We start from the raw sequence: 15,880 nt of genomic DNA, 5'->3' as shown, positions 1-15,880 counted from the left end.
TTGACCCCTGACTGACCTTCTACTCAACTCTTACGTTGGAAAATTTTTCAAAATGTCTCGCTTCAAGAACGTAGAAATTGCTCCCCCAGTCGCTGTTTTTCATCTGACTGCTCGATTTAAGGAAGACAAAAATCCACATAAAGTAAACCTTGGAGTTGGAGGTAGGCATAATTTAAAACATTGAAATAACCGTACAATGAAGAAAATCGTGCAGCACCCAGTCGTCACACGCGTCACGTACTAGACGAGCCTGTCAATGACACTGTGACCTCATCATCAGCAATGACATAGATCTTGCAAAATATGCACGGATAACATCTCAGTCAGTGATTTTTTTTGCCAGTTTACGAGTAAAGTGTTATTCGACATGGTAGTTTTTATGAATTTGCTATTGATACTTCGAAATCCAAGAACCTTGAAGTTGATGACTACTGTGCAAATGTCGTGGTGCATTTTAGTACCAACTTTCGCATGATCTTCAGGTTACCTGGTTTTTTAGATGTTTCCTATCGCCGTTTCATCATAACCCATTCTTAATAAGTATCCAAAAACTACTAATGTACAAATTTATAAACACAAACTAGGTGTACACGGCTGCACTTTACATACTCAAGGTTTAGATCACGGATCATTCATGTGTGTGTGTGAAGAAATGCCATGAATGAAGTTTTCTGAAATATATTCTAAGGACATACCAATTACAACCCATAACACCAAAGTAAAGCATTTTCTGAATGTACCACAATCGTTTATAGCATCCATATCAAGTGTAAAAGTATAGTTTTATTTACTAATTGACCACATTAGAAAGGTCACGTGCTAGGCTTGTAAATAAACCCATGGAAACAGTATACTTTTACATTTGATATGAATGCTATAAATGAGTGTAGTACATAGCGAAAGTGTTTTACTTCAGTGTTACTTGTTGTACCATGATCCTGGCTAGATTCTGGATATTTTGTAACAGACAATAACATTATAATTTATATTAACCCAGGGATGGGTCTCTTTTCCTGTCGAAGATATAAACGTGCGTTTAATACACGAGTTAATGTAATGCCCGAGCGATACGGGCGATACGGGACAAATGTGGGATCCCCGTGTTTGCCATGAAACAATGCCCAAGGGGGTGGGGCAATTGCCACATATTGACCTCCCTAATCATTTTCACGGACGTATAAGAGTGGTTATGTGTCAGTCAGAATTTGTGACCCATTGGGGTGGGGGAAATGTTGGGAGTTTTACTTGTTTTAGGTGGGGATTTTCCAGAATGTCTTGCCCCAGGGGGTGGGGCATTTGACAAATTTTATAAGACTAATTTCCAAATCCCCCACTATGCCCCGAGGTGGGGGGGGGGGGGGGGGGTTGACGTTGACTTGTGCATAACTTTGGTGAAATGATATTGACAATCATAATTTGTTATAAATCCAAAGACCCCATTGCATAATATGATAGTGTCATCTGCATATCTCTTTCTCTTTATTTACAACAGATGTACATGTAATTAATCTGTTGTTATTTTTGGTGTTGTGTACAAGACCAAACTTGTCCTACATGCTTGACTGGTCCATGGACTTTGACTAGGTCCTAGGGAACTATTTCCATGGTCCTCACAAGAATCTTTCTGTTACTGCCAAAGATAGTATTTTTGTTCACTTTCTGATAGAATAAAGATCAATCAATCAATCAGTCAATCAATCAATCAATCAATAGTATCAATTCAATCAAATGACAGACCACATTTAGAGGGGAGCATATATGGTTGTTTTTGAATAGCCTTTCCATCATACTAGGATGTAAATCAATCTGATTAAAATCTGATGTGGTGAAAGCAGCTAAATGTCATTATTTTCCTCTATTTCCATCTTTTGTGTTGATTGTTTTGTTCTGGGTAATCGCTGTCTGCACACACAACAATGGAAATAGAGGTAAATAAAGACATCTACCCGATTTCACCACATTAAATTTTAATCAGATTGGATGTACATATACCATTACCATTAGTGAAACAATATCTCTATGCATATACACTAGCTGTGGAAATAAACCTGCCGAGAACTCCAACACATCTCCATCCCCATCGCTGTCATTCCTCCCTAGATCCTTGCATATGACCTAAAGAAATGTTTTACATGACTACATTCAAGCCACTGATTTATTTTGTAATTCTTGTGTACCGTACACAGGAATTATAAGATGGGGCGACATGCATAATGCTCAATACTGTGCATGCACACAAAGTCAATAACAGGACAAGAATCAGGTGACTGCAGTGCAAGTTGGGGTTATGTACATGTGCAGTATTCAGCACTTTGCCCTATCATTGCTTGCTTCTGTATAGGCAGAGGGTTGCTGTTCAACACAATGTTACATGTACGTATTCTGTATGTATGTGCATGTATTATTGCATTAGATTGTGCTTTTTTCGTCTGTATAACTTAAGGTAATGATAATAAATAATTCACTATATCTTAAAATACTTGCATTGTAAAGTATCAGTCATGATTATGGTTTTGTCTGCATTTAACTTGGAAGCTTTTATTTTTTTTATTTTTTGTTTTATTTATCAGCCTATCGTACTGATGATGGAGAGCCATGGGTTCTACCAGTGGTTAGAACAGTGGAGTCTCAAATGGCTGCCGACCATTCCCTGAATCATGAGTATCTACCAATTGCTGGACTCAAAGATTTCACCGATGCTGCAACAAAACTTGTACTTGGTGATGACAGTCCTGCTATTGTGCAGAACAGAGTAAGAATAAGCAATTAAGAATTAGAAGCATGTGTGAATTTCATGGCCAGTACTTTCTGTGTACTGTTATCATAGACCCTACACATGGGTCTATGCTATTATGTAGCTACAATTTACAAATGAGAACCCTTAATTGATAGCTTTCATACACAGTACTTTGCCATGACACTACTCTGTCTTAATTCTGTAATAACAGCTGTGACATATTAAACAATTACATTAAATCTGCTTAGATTTTCATATCTTACGAATTCAATGCACACAGTATTTTGAATTTTGGTTATTTAAAAAAATGTGTATGTACATGTACATGTGGAAGTCATTGACTGATGGCATGCAGTTATTGGAATAATACTTGAAAGTGAGGATATGATGTGTGTGATGAAGTACTTCATAACTTTAGTTTTAGCCTAGAAAACATACATTCATACATACATACACACACACACACACATGCGCGCGCACACACACACACACACACACACACACACACATGTGCGCGCATACACACACACACACACACACACACACACACACACACGCACCACTCCACTCCACTCACTCACTCTCTCACTCACTCATTTATTCATTCATTATAATCACTATAATGTTTTCATACTTACCCTATCACATACATTTTATAATAAACATACATTACCAAAGTAGGTGCTGCTGATTGACTACAGTGTGAATAAATCAGAGATGGATATATATTAACTGTAACATCACACCTTGTTGGAAGTAAAAGAAGTTTGATAGTTTTGATTATGACACTTGTGCTCCATTTTCACTGTATCTTTGACATGTTATTAAAACAAACAGGCAAGTTGTAAGCAGCTGTTATGAACACAAAGATAGAATTATTTATGGTGTTTATATATATATGTATTGTATGCATATACTCAACAAACAGCTACACATGTCCAGCCAACACTATAAATTATTTATTAGTTTGCGTAAGTAGCCCATATCATACTAAATATCTGAAACATATGACCCAAATAAGTACATCATGGACATGATGGGTCTGAGATATATTTGGTAAGGTTAAGGGATACAATGTAATTGAATTGAGTAAAAAAATTGATCGATTGATTGACTTTTATTACCTGTACAAGAAATAATTACAGATCACTTGGGGGGGGGGGGGGGGGGGGGGGGGGGAATATATATATATATATATATATATATATATATATATATATATATATATATATATATATATATATATATATATATATATATATATATATATATATATATATATATATATATATATATATATATATATATATATATATATATATATACAATTTATACAGGCAATGGGAGTCAGAAAATAGCTTTGCTAATCAAGCCTGACCCCTTACATTAAAGGTTAAAGGTTAAACATTGTGGTTAAATTGATACACTTGCAATATGATTGCCATTAATTTGGTTCATATAATAATATAGGAATTGTGAATGCATTATAAATGTGATAGATTGTACTTAGTTTATAGAGACCATTACAAGAACAGTAAAAACTGTATTGATGTATTTGTATCTGACAATGTGTATTAGTTTATTAATCAGATCTGTGTGGTGAATTTCACTTTTACACTGTCACATATGGATATGATAAGATATTTGAAGTTAGTGTCTAATGTGCATGTACATGTAAACATCTCTGATAGTGTTAAAGTATTTTGTCACAACAGTGTTGCCAGTATGTTCATGTGATCAGTTTACCAACCTGATATTAATAACATATCAATATCCGATGAGTGTATCAACCTAATATTGATAACATATTATATCCAGTGATTATACAAACCTGATATTAATAACATATCAATATCCGATGAGTGTATCAACCTGATTTTGATAACATATAATATCCAGTGATTATACAAACCTGATATTAATAACATATCAATATCCAATCATTATATCAACCTGATATTGATAACATATACATTTCAAATGCAGGTCATGAACATCTACACCCCTAGCCTACTTGAAGTGGAAGCAATTATTCAATTATCCAGTACCTTAGGGGTTGAAATTAGTATGTTTGCATAAAGTGTGATCAGCTATACAAATAAAAAATACATCAGCGAAATGTGTGATTATGTAGAATATGGAATTAAGTAGAATGTACGAGTCAAATAGCAGAAAATTTTGAATTGTTTGATCACAGAGTATGGAATTGGGTAGGTGAAAGTGGCATTGACTAGAATAAAATAACATGTTTAATTTTGCCATGATTGTTTGCCATAAGGTGTTTTTATGATTTATTGATTCAAACACTTATATTTTTCCATCAGAGCTGTGGATTTCAAGCTTTGAGTGGAACTGGTGCTCTTCGTCTTGGAATAGAATTTCTGAAGAGATTTGCTGTCAAAGACATCGCTTATGTTTCAAACCCTACATGGCGTAAGTCCTTCCTACTGAAGTGTTTGAAGAAACTTAATTGAATTTTTATGAGTTATCATTTACCATGTATCACAGTAATGACAGCTTGCAACAGTAACCAGAATCTACCACTAAGTTGTCCTCTGCTAGTGCAATATCCTATACGCCTCAGTAATCTGTGCCAATAGTACATAACAGATCAAAGGTTACATGTTTAGATATTTGACCCTTGACCCAAAACAACTTTACTATCTTGGGTTTTGCCAAATTACTCATATCTCATCTAATAGACATATTAAAATACCAAACCAGTTACAAATATTTACACCTCAAGTCAACTACCATTTCATTATTGAAACCTCTTTTAGAAAGTCTACATTGTTGGCATATGCTTTGGAAAAGATCAACAAAGTTTCTCCTCAAGTCCCTATATGCATTTACCATTTACACCTCCACTCACCAATAACACATAACAACAACCAATAACACAGACTCTCATAAAGTTAGGGTTTTTTGGGGCAGGTACGCCATGTTAAATTATGGTATATTTGTCAGCTCAGGATGCTATTTATACACTGTTTACTTCACTATAACAGTTGGGGTTCACTGATTGGATGAACAACTTTTTCTGCTGATTGCGAGACTTTGACCAGACATGGTTTAGTTCGAGACCATGTTCAGAATCAGAATCAGAATTCATATGTTGAAGGAACCAATGCTGGTAAATAATCAAGGAGGGTGAGACACTTAGTCACCCTGCATGGATGCCTTGAAGACATCCACCAATCTAGATGTAACCAAATTATTGTCAAGTTTGTTCCAGTCTGTGATTGTTCTTGGAAAAAATGAGTTCCTGTAAATTTCTGTTTTTGAGTCCGGTATTTGAAAGCAGCTAGAGTTGTTTGTCATGTACTTTTCCACATGGTTGCAATGTTGGTAGTCAGCAAAGTTCCTGGGTTTGATTGTCTGTTTTGGTCTTTGAGGTGTGAGATATGTGTCATGATGTATAGCTGGTATGAGGTCCCGAGCGACTTTAAACAAGAATGTGAAACGAAGTTGTTGGCATCCAGACTATAAAGTTACATACAGTACCTCCATTAGCATTTCAGAACCTTATGTCTTATATTGGACATGTGGTCTTCCTTGCAAATAAACGTAACTTACACTTTTAGTTACATATAACATGCATTTAGATGTTAGTCCAGAATATTTTCTTTGTTAAGCCATGGAAAATACAAGTGACGGGTAGTGACAAACCCTAATAATATTGATGCAAGTTAATTTATGTAGGTTACTGTATCACACATAGACATTAACATTTTGGAGACACTACACACAATTGATAATTAGTGAAAGGAAAACTGAAGCCTTCATACACACCTGTTGTGGACATGTTTCGGAAAAATAATGGCGCCTTGGAATGTTTGGATTCATACTTTGAGTCCCGCAGAATCAGCAATGTAGACATGGGTAACAGTTGTTGGTCTGTGTCACAATCAATGATGTAGACACAGGTTGTTGGTCTGTGTCACAATCAATGATGTAGACACAGGTTGTTGGTCTGTATCACAATCAATGATGTAGACACAGGTTGTTGGTCTGTGTCACAATCATTGACGTAGACACAGGTTGTTGGTCTGTGTCACAATCAATGATGTAGATACAGGTTGTTGGTCTGTGTCACAATCAATGACGTAGACACAGGTTGTTTGTGTCACAGAATCAATGATGTAGACACAGGTTGTTGGTCTGTGTCACAATCAATGACGTAGACACAGGTTGTTGGTCTGTGTCACAATCATTGACGTAGACACAGGTTGTTGGTGTGTGTCACACAATCAATGACGTAGACACAGGTTGTTGGTCTGTGTCACAATCAATGACGTAGACACAGGTTGTTGGTCTGTGTCACAATCAATGACGTAGACACAGGTTGTTGGTCTGTGTCACAGAATCAATGACGTAGACGCATCAGGTTGTTGTGGCGATGTAGGACAACCAGGGGTATATAATCCATATTTTCTGTTCAAAGACAATGTCTTGACTTGTGCATGGTATGATGGTGTTTAGATATCAGAATCAACTAATGTGCACCATTTCCTTTTATCTTGCTAACAGCCAATCATAAAGGTATTTGCAGAGATGCTCACTTCTCAGAAATAAAGGAATATCGCTACTGGGATGCAAATACTAGAAGTTTAGATATTGATGGCATGTGTGAAGATCTGAATGTAAGTGAAAGAATCACATCTTATGAAAGCAACTTTTTGATTCATTAATTTTTCAGTTAACCAGTGACATATGCTGCATGGTGGCCAATATGTTGCATGGTGGCCTATTTGACACAGATTTGTAAGTGTGTAAGGCAGACATGATGCATTAGATAGCATAGCAGTACTCAACAAGTTCGATAATGTATATCCCCATTTTATCATAACTATGCCGCAGCCTAGCTCATAGATGAGATTTATTGATATAAACACATACACATGTAGATATAAGGGAGGTGAACATATCTGTTACAGACAAGCTTGTACAGATACCAAAAACCAAGGGGTCATTTACAGGTATTATGGAGTGGATATGTTGACCTCCAACTTCCTACACACCATTGCTGTAAATTAAATGTTTCAAGTCAATGCTACATTCAGTAAGGGACCATATTGGATTTGTCATAAGACCATAACATTCAACTACTAATGATAAGAGTTTAGTTATATTTAAGGACATATTTGTTCATAAACAATGTAAATTTGAACAACTATTTCTGATTGGTGAAGTTTCTATATCATGAGAACAAGTTTTGGCAAGGTAAATTCAGGAAGGCTGGTCAATTGGTTCAGATACAACTACTAAATTATTTGTATATATATATATATATGCTGCACTAGATTTTGGTGGAATTGCATTATTAGCAACACCTCAAAAGTTATGTCTCAAGATTTATTTCAAAAGTTGACAAATGTGTAATATAAATTCTGATAAGGTAAATGCGGCTGCCATTGGAGGCAGTGATGTATATTAGTGATGCCTAGGAGCGTGGTTGACCCCATGTAATTAATCTGAATGTTGACACTGATGTATAGATGTAGATTACAGGGACAACAAATAATCTATTCTGATGTACTCTATTATATCATTAGGTACAAACAAGTTGTCATAGTAACAAATGTTGATTAGGACCGACAAGGTTATCACACAGCTAAATAGATTATCAATAGGTGAACTTAAACTTATTTTTGATATTTTTAGACATAAGGAACATTTGTGGAACGTTTTCTTCTCCATTGCATAATTTAGACTTTGTGTATTTTATGAAAAGTTTTTTTATTTTATTTTTTTTTTTTAAATACTAGTATATTTTGTGAAGTGCCTCTGAACAATTTTTATTTTTGGATTTTGGCGCTATACAAATGTTTACTTTATCTATCTATCAATAGGTACATGTAGGTTATCAATATGCAAACAAGCCATATCATGACATGTAAACATACATTTGATATGACCATGATAAAGTATCTACCATGTATAAAGAAATGTTATCTAAATCATGGTCTGACTAGTACGTGTGCATGCAAGATACAAATAATTTTCATCCATGTAACTGAATATGTTCTAACCGACTTTATATTTTATTAAAATTTGACGTGTGATATAAATGACTTTTGTGCACAGAATGCTGAAGAGAACTCTGTGATCATACTTCATAGTTGTGCCCATAACCCTACTGGAGTTGATCCAACCGAGGAGCAATGGAAGAGGATTGCAGATGTTATGGAGGTAGGTATTCAAATAGACTGTTTAACGGATCAGCTAGATAGACAGAGATAGCTCGATACGTATTAAGTACATACATGCGTGCATGCAAGATAAATTGACATAACCACACTACAGTTGTTTTGGGAAAGGGAGATTAGACCATGCCCGCCACAACAGCTGATCTGTCAGTCTAACTACATGACAGTAGATAACCAATTTCAAGTCTGTTATGTTATTTCTGTAATGCTATACATTTCCCTATTTATGTAGTGAGGTCTGTTTGAAAAGTGTTCTTCTGTAGTCACCTACTGTGTGATTGAAGCAAACCCTTGATATTTACTAATACTGTCATTATTTCCTCCTTACAGGCCAAAAACCTGTTTCCATTCTTTGATGCTGCATACCAAGGCTTTGCTTCTGGTAAACTAGATAAGGATGCATATGCTGTCAGATATTTTGTCACGCGGGGATTTGAATTGTTTTGTTCCCAGTCCTTCTCAAAGAATTTTGGTCTCTACAGTAAGTAGTGTTTTCAACACTCATTTGATTACATATTAAAATGAACACTTATTATTGTAATAATACATTCTTGTACCATAACCAAGGGTTCTTATTATTTAAACAATAATGTACGCCCTCCCAGCCCATAATGGAGAAAAGCACACTTTGAACGACATAATGGGCGAGGTGACAGGTGTCAAACTGTACACTTGCTGGCTTTACCGCTAGGCGTCGTAGTGGTGATGACGTGATCGTAAAGATGTTGTAATTGGTATGCCCCCTTGTCTATGTTCTGCCTAGCAGCAAGCCAGTAAATGGATAGTTTGGTACAAGAACATATTATTACTAAGTTTTACCGACCTGATGAACGTGTTTAAGGATAACACCTATCATTATTGGCCCTTTTTTAGTCAAAAACAAAAGTCAATGGTTTTAGCTTTTTAAAGTGACTATAACAGGTGGCATTTTTCTGAAAGATGTAATCAGGAATGGAAAAGAACGTCATCTAATGGAACGAGCTCATACCCCATCCCCACCCTACACCACCCTTCACATGCAGACAAACACACACGCACACACACACACACACACACACACACACACACACACACAAACACACACACACACACACACACACACTGATCATCTTTTCCACAATCAAAGTTACTTCCTTACTCAGCATGTAAATATTTCAGCTATTTAAAATTTGTTTATCTGCACAGAATTACCCTTTTATTTTGTTGTTCTAATTTTTAGATGAGCGTGTCGGCAATCTAACTATGGTTGCCAATGATCCTGAATCAATATTAAAAATCAAGTCTCAGCTAGAGAAGCTTGCCAGACCCATCTGGTCTAATCCACCAAACCATGGTGCTCGTGTTGTTGCCACAACATTGAACAACCCAGCACTGTTTTCTGAATGGTGAGCCTTGACCTGTATGTGGTACATGTTTGTCATGTAATATCAGAGACTGTAGAACCTTCACCCAATGGGTGGGGGAGGAGCTATGCAGAGACAAGGAAAAGACAGATTGGCAACATGTATTGTTCCAGGGTGTTAATTAGGGGATTACTAGCTAGGCCTTCATCTCTGGCAAGGGTGTACAGGGATTTTCAAACATACACAAAAATTTGCTGAGCTACTGTATGTGATATTATCTTTAGGTATCATTGGTTTTTGGCCTGTATAACAACGCTACGTCATCAGATATGGCCACTACTGCTAGCAGTGTGTTACTTGAACCATTCAACCAGAAGCTTCAACCAATTAAGACAGATAGTATGCAGTAATGATGCATACGAACTTGTCTCTAATATTAGTAGTGATGTCAGGATAGATCAGCATAGTTGCAATATGAAAGAGATAAATTATTTTCCCTGATTCTGATGAGAATAAACCAACACTGAATTTTAAATGTCTTTCTTTTAACTTTAGCCTTTGTCTATTTTCTCTAAAGGAAAGAGCATATTAGCACAATGGCAGACCGTGTGAAAGCTATGCGTGATGCTCTGAAGCAAAGATTGAAAGCACTTGGTACACCTGGAACATGGAATCATATTACAGATCAGATTGGAATGTTTAGTTACACTGGTTTGACAAGTAAGTCTAAGAGATGTATTTGTGTTTTCCATCCTTTTACCAATGTTGCTGTTGACAAATGGTAAATCTTGGCTGATATGGGCTGACATAAAATATTTTTAGTGGTTACTTTATGGGCTTAGTCAGCAAATGTGAAGGGGGAGGGGACTTCACAAAAAACAAACAAATAAACCTGAGTTTATTAGTCTAGGAGTAGGAAAAGTACTACTAGTGAGTATAAAGAATTCTTTTTATAGTTATCATGTCAGAGATAGGGGTGATTGCATGATAAGCAAGTACATTTTTGTACATGTAATCCATTTTCTAATTTGCATATTCTAATTTGCATAACATGCCAATTTGCATAAGAATAGATGTCTGGTAGTCTTCATTGTGTTACTTTTCATATACCATGTGCAGTCCTGATCATGTATAGTCATGATTGAATGAATGGATTAGTAGTAACATAGCAATGGTAATACCACCATGGGACACACAGACGGAAGAACAGCACCCTCACAGTCAATTGTGTAAAGGCTAGTTGCCATAGAGATGAAATTATAGGTGGTAGTAGTAGTGTAATACTGATTCCCAAGAGTTTTTATGAAATTTATTCAGGTGCAAGGGGGTCTTCTTTACAACACAAATAGTGCAGGAGTTGACGGGTTCAAACTTGCATCTTGGTCACAAATCAAATATCCCATTTACTGAGTATACCGGTATATACGGTTTTGCTATGGATTAAAAATGTATTACAATAAGCATCAAAATGTGGTGACAAAACATCGTTGAATGTTATTTCTGTAATTTCCTCACGATGATATGATTATATTAGTTTGAGCTTTACTGAAAAACATTTTGGGCACACTTAGGCAGACAGACTGGCAAAGTAGCTCCTTCTGTCCTACCAAGCAATGACAGGGTTTCAATCCCAGGTTCTTGCATATCTATCAGTGGAGCCATAAGGATTGTAAAGGATTTTTTTCTTTTGTTGAAGACCACCCTTTCCTATAACTCTGACAGACGACTGTTGTTTTGACACATAAATTTTAGTTGTGGACTTTTCAAATCATGACCAAAATATTTGAAATTAAATCTTGGTTCCTTGTTTTAACAGCCAAACAAGTGGACTACTTGATAAAGAAGCATCACCTGTACATCATGGCAGATGGACGTATCAACATGTGTGCTGTCACCACCAAGAATGTAGACAACATAGCAACGGGTATCCATGATGCAGTCAGCAACATCCATGAATGTACTAAATGAGTTAGCTTTAGTTTTACTGCTGAAGTAGAGAAAATAAAGTCTGCTCAGCTGATTCTTTCTGAAATAACAAGAAGATTGTACATTTTATACACAATTTCATACTTGTAACACACTTATGGCTTACCATGCTGTATGGTAAAACTGCTTGTTAAAATACAAAGTCTGACTTTGACATTTGAGATTTACATATACAAGAAAGTTATCTTGTATTTTCTGTATGGTATACTGCTTACTTGGCTTAAAGATTGGACTTAGATTTGCAACAAATTTCACATAACAAAATTTGTGATTAGTTGTTTGAAGTATATTTGCTGCTACAGCTAAGATTCCAGTCCAAAATGTGCTTTGCTGTTTGACGGCATGGGACCACAATGATGGTGACAATATCCAGATTTTATAGATCTATAGACAGTAGATATATATATATATCAATAAGACTCATCGAGGAATTATCAATATCTGTATCACTGATTCGCAAAGAGTAAACAAAGTAGTTGTGTGTACTTGACAGTCACTGTAAAATGTACTTGCCACTCACATTGTCTTCCATGTGCCATTTTTTCCCCGATATTAACTCAGCACAGAGTATAAATGTCTTTGTAGATTGTTTAAATGCTGTTTGAATGCACTGACTGACAGAAAAAAAAAAGTATTCTTAAGCCACTTCATGTAAAGCAAAGTGCGATGTTAAAATTTTATTTTGGGTACATATGTACTCTTATTTGAAACTTTTTAGGTGATTACTTTTCGGAACTGAAATGAATGTCTGTAACAAAGCTTCTCACTCCACATACGTTGACCAAATACAATCTCAAATTTTGTATAAAATGTACAATCTTAACATTTCATTTATTTTTAGAATCTAGGTATTCTTGCATACTTTAACAGCACGGATAGATATTTTGACATAGCATGGTGATACTGAAATGACTATATGTATTGCACAGTGTCTGATCTCTTATATGCCGAATTTATAAGAAATAGATAAAGTACCATAACACACACACATCTGCATTTAGGAGTGTTACAATTTAAACATCACCTCTGTGTATATGGTATGAAATATATAACAGATGTAGCCAATGTTGTATAGATTTTGAACTTATTCTGTATCCTCACCTTCTTACTTATTTTAGTGTAAGCTCCATCAGCTGTTAAAGGGTATCTTTTGTCCTGAATTTCAGATTTACATTTTACCAATAGGTCTGTTTTTGCGATGTTTGTGAGAATGACTCAACATTTGAATGATCATGTTTTATTGAGAGTCTTCATACTCAAGAGGAGAGTTTGGCAGTTGGGATCCAAATTTTGCTACCTCTTTGCCTGAAAGGGGCTGTATAGCAATAACTTCATGTTTAATCTTGATAGGGTGTGAAAAATATGAAATATGCAAGCATCAAAACAAACATTGATTTGTATCAATTCACGTCTGCTAACGCCCTCAGACAATTGATAAGCAATCAGGACAACACTATTGGCAATTTCAATCACCATGTCATCTTTGGCAAAGCTTTGTTTGTGGTTGTTGGTTTCATGTACTGCAGTGGCAGCTAGCTGTATCTACTCTATCATAGACAGTGTACAGAGATGTTAGATGCACACAGTATGGTCAGTATGGACATCACTTGTAGACAAATCATGTGTCATTACTAATGGAAACAAAGGTTCACCTAAAATGATCTAAATGTTTATGCATCTTATCAGCTGATGAAACTAGTGTTTAGATTCATTGACATGAAAAGAACAACAGCTTGTAAGTCTAGCAGGTACCAGTATGTTGGGAGTCGGGGGTTAAAAAACTTCCATCAATTTTATTATGGCCATGCTTATGAAATTTAGTTTTTTGATAGCTTTTATCCCGATTCCCACATATTGTATAATAGACAAAGAAATGACACAAAACTAAACAAGTGAGTGTGATACAAAAAGTCGTCAAAGTTTTTGATGGACGATTGAGTAAGTCTTGCCCGTTGTGAACATATACATGTATTGTTCAGTGGAGGATGGAGAGCATGGCCCCCTGACAACTACAGGAAGCATGGATCGATACAGCGCCACCAAGTGGTGAAACAACCCTATTGTCAATGGCTGATGTTAAATAAATCTGTTAAAAATAAAGTGTTATAATTTGTGTTGTTACTGTCTTGAGAAAAAATTATATCTGAAACAAATAAAAAATAGATTTTTGCACTGTATATTTTAAGTGGGTATTATCATTTTCTTAAATACATATTTGATATTAATTTACGTATTGTGGTGTTGGCTATGATTTGGAGTGTTGGATTGGATGCACCACTTTTACAATGAAACAAAAGTACAATAATTTTGTTTTATCTAGTAATTTTGTCATGAAATTGTAATTGAAGACAATGATGTCAATAAATAACAGTGTGCAACAAGTAAAAGTATGATGTCTTTCAATGTTGATCCTTTCAGGGCCAGTGTTTAAATTTTGTGCTCTTGTATGTTGTATTAGTTACTGCATGGAAGTATCACCTACTGATATTTCCATGGTTACTGTCATATCAGTGGAGGCACAGCAGTTAGTCATATCAGTGGAGCCATAACAGTCACTGTCATATCAGTGGAGCCATAAGTTACTGTCATATCGATGGAGGCACAGCAGTTACTGTCATATCGGTGGAGGCACAGCAGTTACTGTCATATCGGTGGAGCCATAACAGTTACTGTCATATCAGTGGAGCCATAACAGTTACTGTCATATCGGTGGAGCCATAACAGTTACTGTCATATCAGTGGAGCCATAACAGTCACTGTCATATCAGTGGAGCCATAAGTTACTGTCATATCAGTGGAGCCATATAACAGTTACTGTCATATCAGTGGAGCCATATAACAGTTACTGTCATATCGGTGGAGCCATAACAGTTACTGTCATATCAGTGGAGCCATAACAGTTACTGTCATATCAGTGGAGCCATAAGTTACTGTCATATCAGTGGAGCCATAACAGTTACTGTCATATCAGTGGAGCCATATAACAGTTACTGTCATATCAGTGGAGCCATAAGTTACTGTCATATCGATGGAGCCATAACAGTTACTGTCATATCAGTGGAGCCATATAACAGTTACTGTCATATCAGTGGAGCCATATAACAGTTACTGTCATATCAGTGGAGCCATAACAGTTACTGTCATATCAGTGGAGCCATAACCAGTTACTGTCATATCAGTGGAGCCATAACAGTTACTGTCATATCAGTGGAGGCACAGCAGTTACTGTCATATCGGTGGAGCCATAACAGTCACTGTCATATCAGTGGAGCAATAACAGTTAGTGTCATATCGGTGGAGCCATAACAGTCACTGTCATATCAGTGGAGGCACAGCAGTTACTGTCATATCGGTGGAGCCATAACAGTTACTGTCATATCGGTGGAGCCATAACAGTCACTGTCATATCAGTGGAGCCATAACAGTTAGTGTCATATCGGTGGAGCCATAACAGTCACTGTCATATCAGTGGAGCAATAACAGTTAGTGTCATATCGGTGGAGCCATAACAGTCACTGTCATATCAGTGGAGGCACAGCAGTTACTGTCATATCGGTGGAGCCATAACAGTCACTGTCATATCAGTGGAGCAATAACAGTTAGTG

The 15,880-nt window shown here is 36.1% G+C and overlaps 1 protein-coding gene across 1 annotated transcript; it reads left to right on the top strand.

Annotated features, from left to right (window-relative positions):
• The first annotated feature begins 22 nt into the window (after positions 1-22).
• LOC144446958 (aspartate aminotransferase, cytoplasmic-like) lies at positions 23-14,646 on the top strand. The gene is made up of 9 exons (XM_078136817.1): positions 23-161; positions 2,571-2,752; positions 5,062-5,170; positions 7,268-7,380; positions 8,825-8,929; positions 9,277-9,427; positions 10,166-10,331; positions 10,867-11,009; positions 12,106-14,646. The coding sequence occupies exons 1-9, from the start codon at positions 53-55 to the stop codon at positions 12,255-12,257; spliced, it is 1,230 nt and encodes a 409-aa protein (XP_077992943.1). The 5' UTR covers positions 23-52; the 3' UTR covers positions 12,258-14,646.
• The last annotated feature ends 1,234 nt before the right edge of the window (positions 14,647-15,880 follow it).

Source organism: Glandiceps talaboti, chromosome 15, assembly GCF_964340395.1.
Source record: "Glandiceps talaboti chromosome 15, keGlaTala1.1, whole genome shotgun sequence".
Lineage (NCBI taxonomy): Eukaryota > Metazoa > Hemichordata > Enteropneusta > Spengelidae > Glandiceps > Glandiceps talaboti.
The sequence above is the reverse complement of the archived record's forward strand: the minus strand, read 5'-3'. Positions and strand labels throughout refer to the sequence as shown.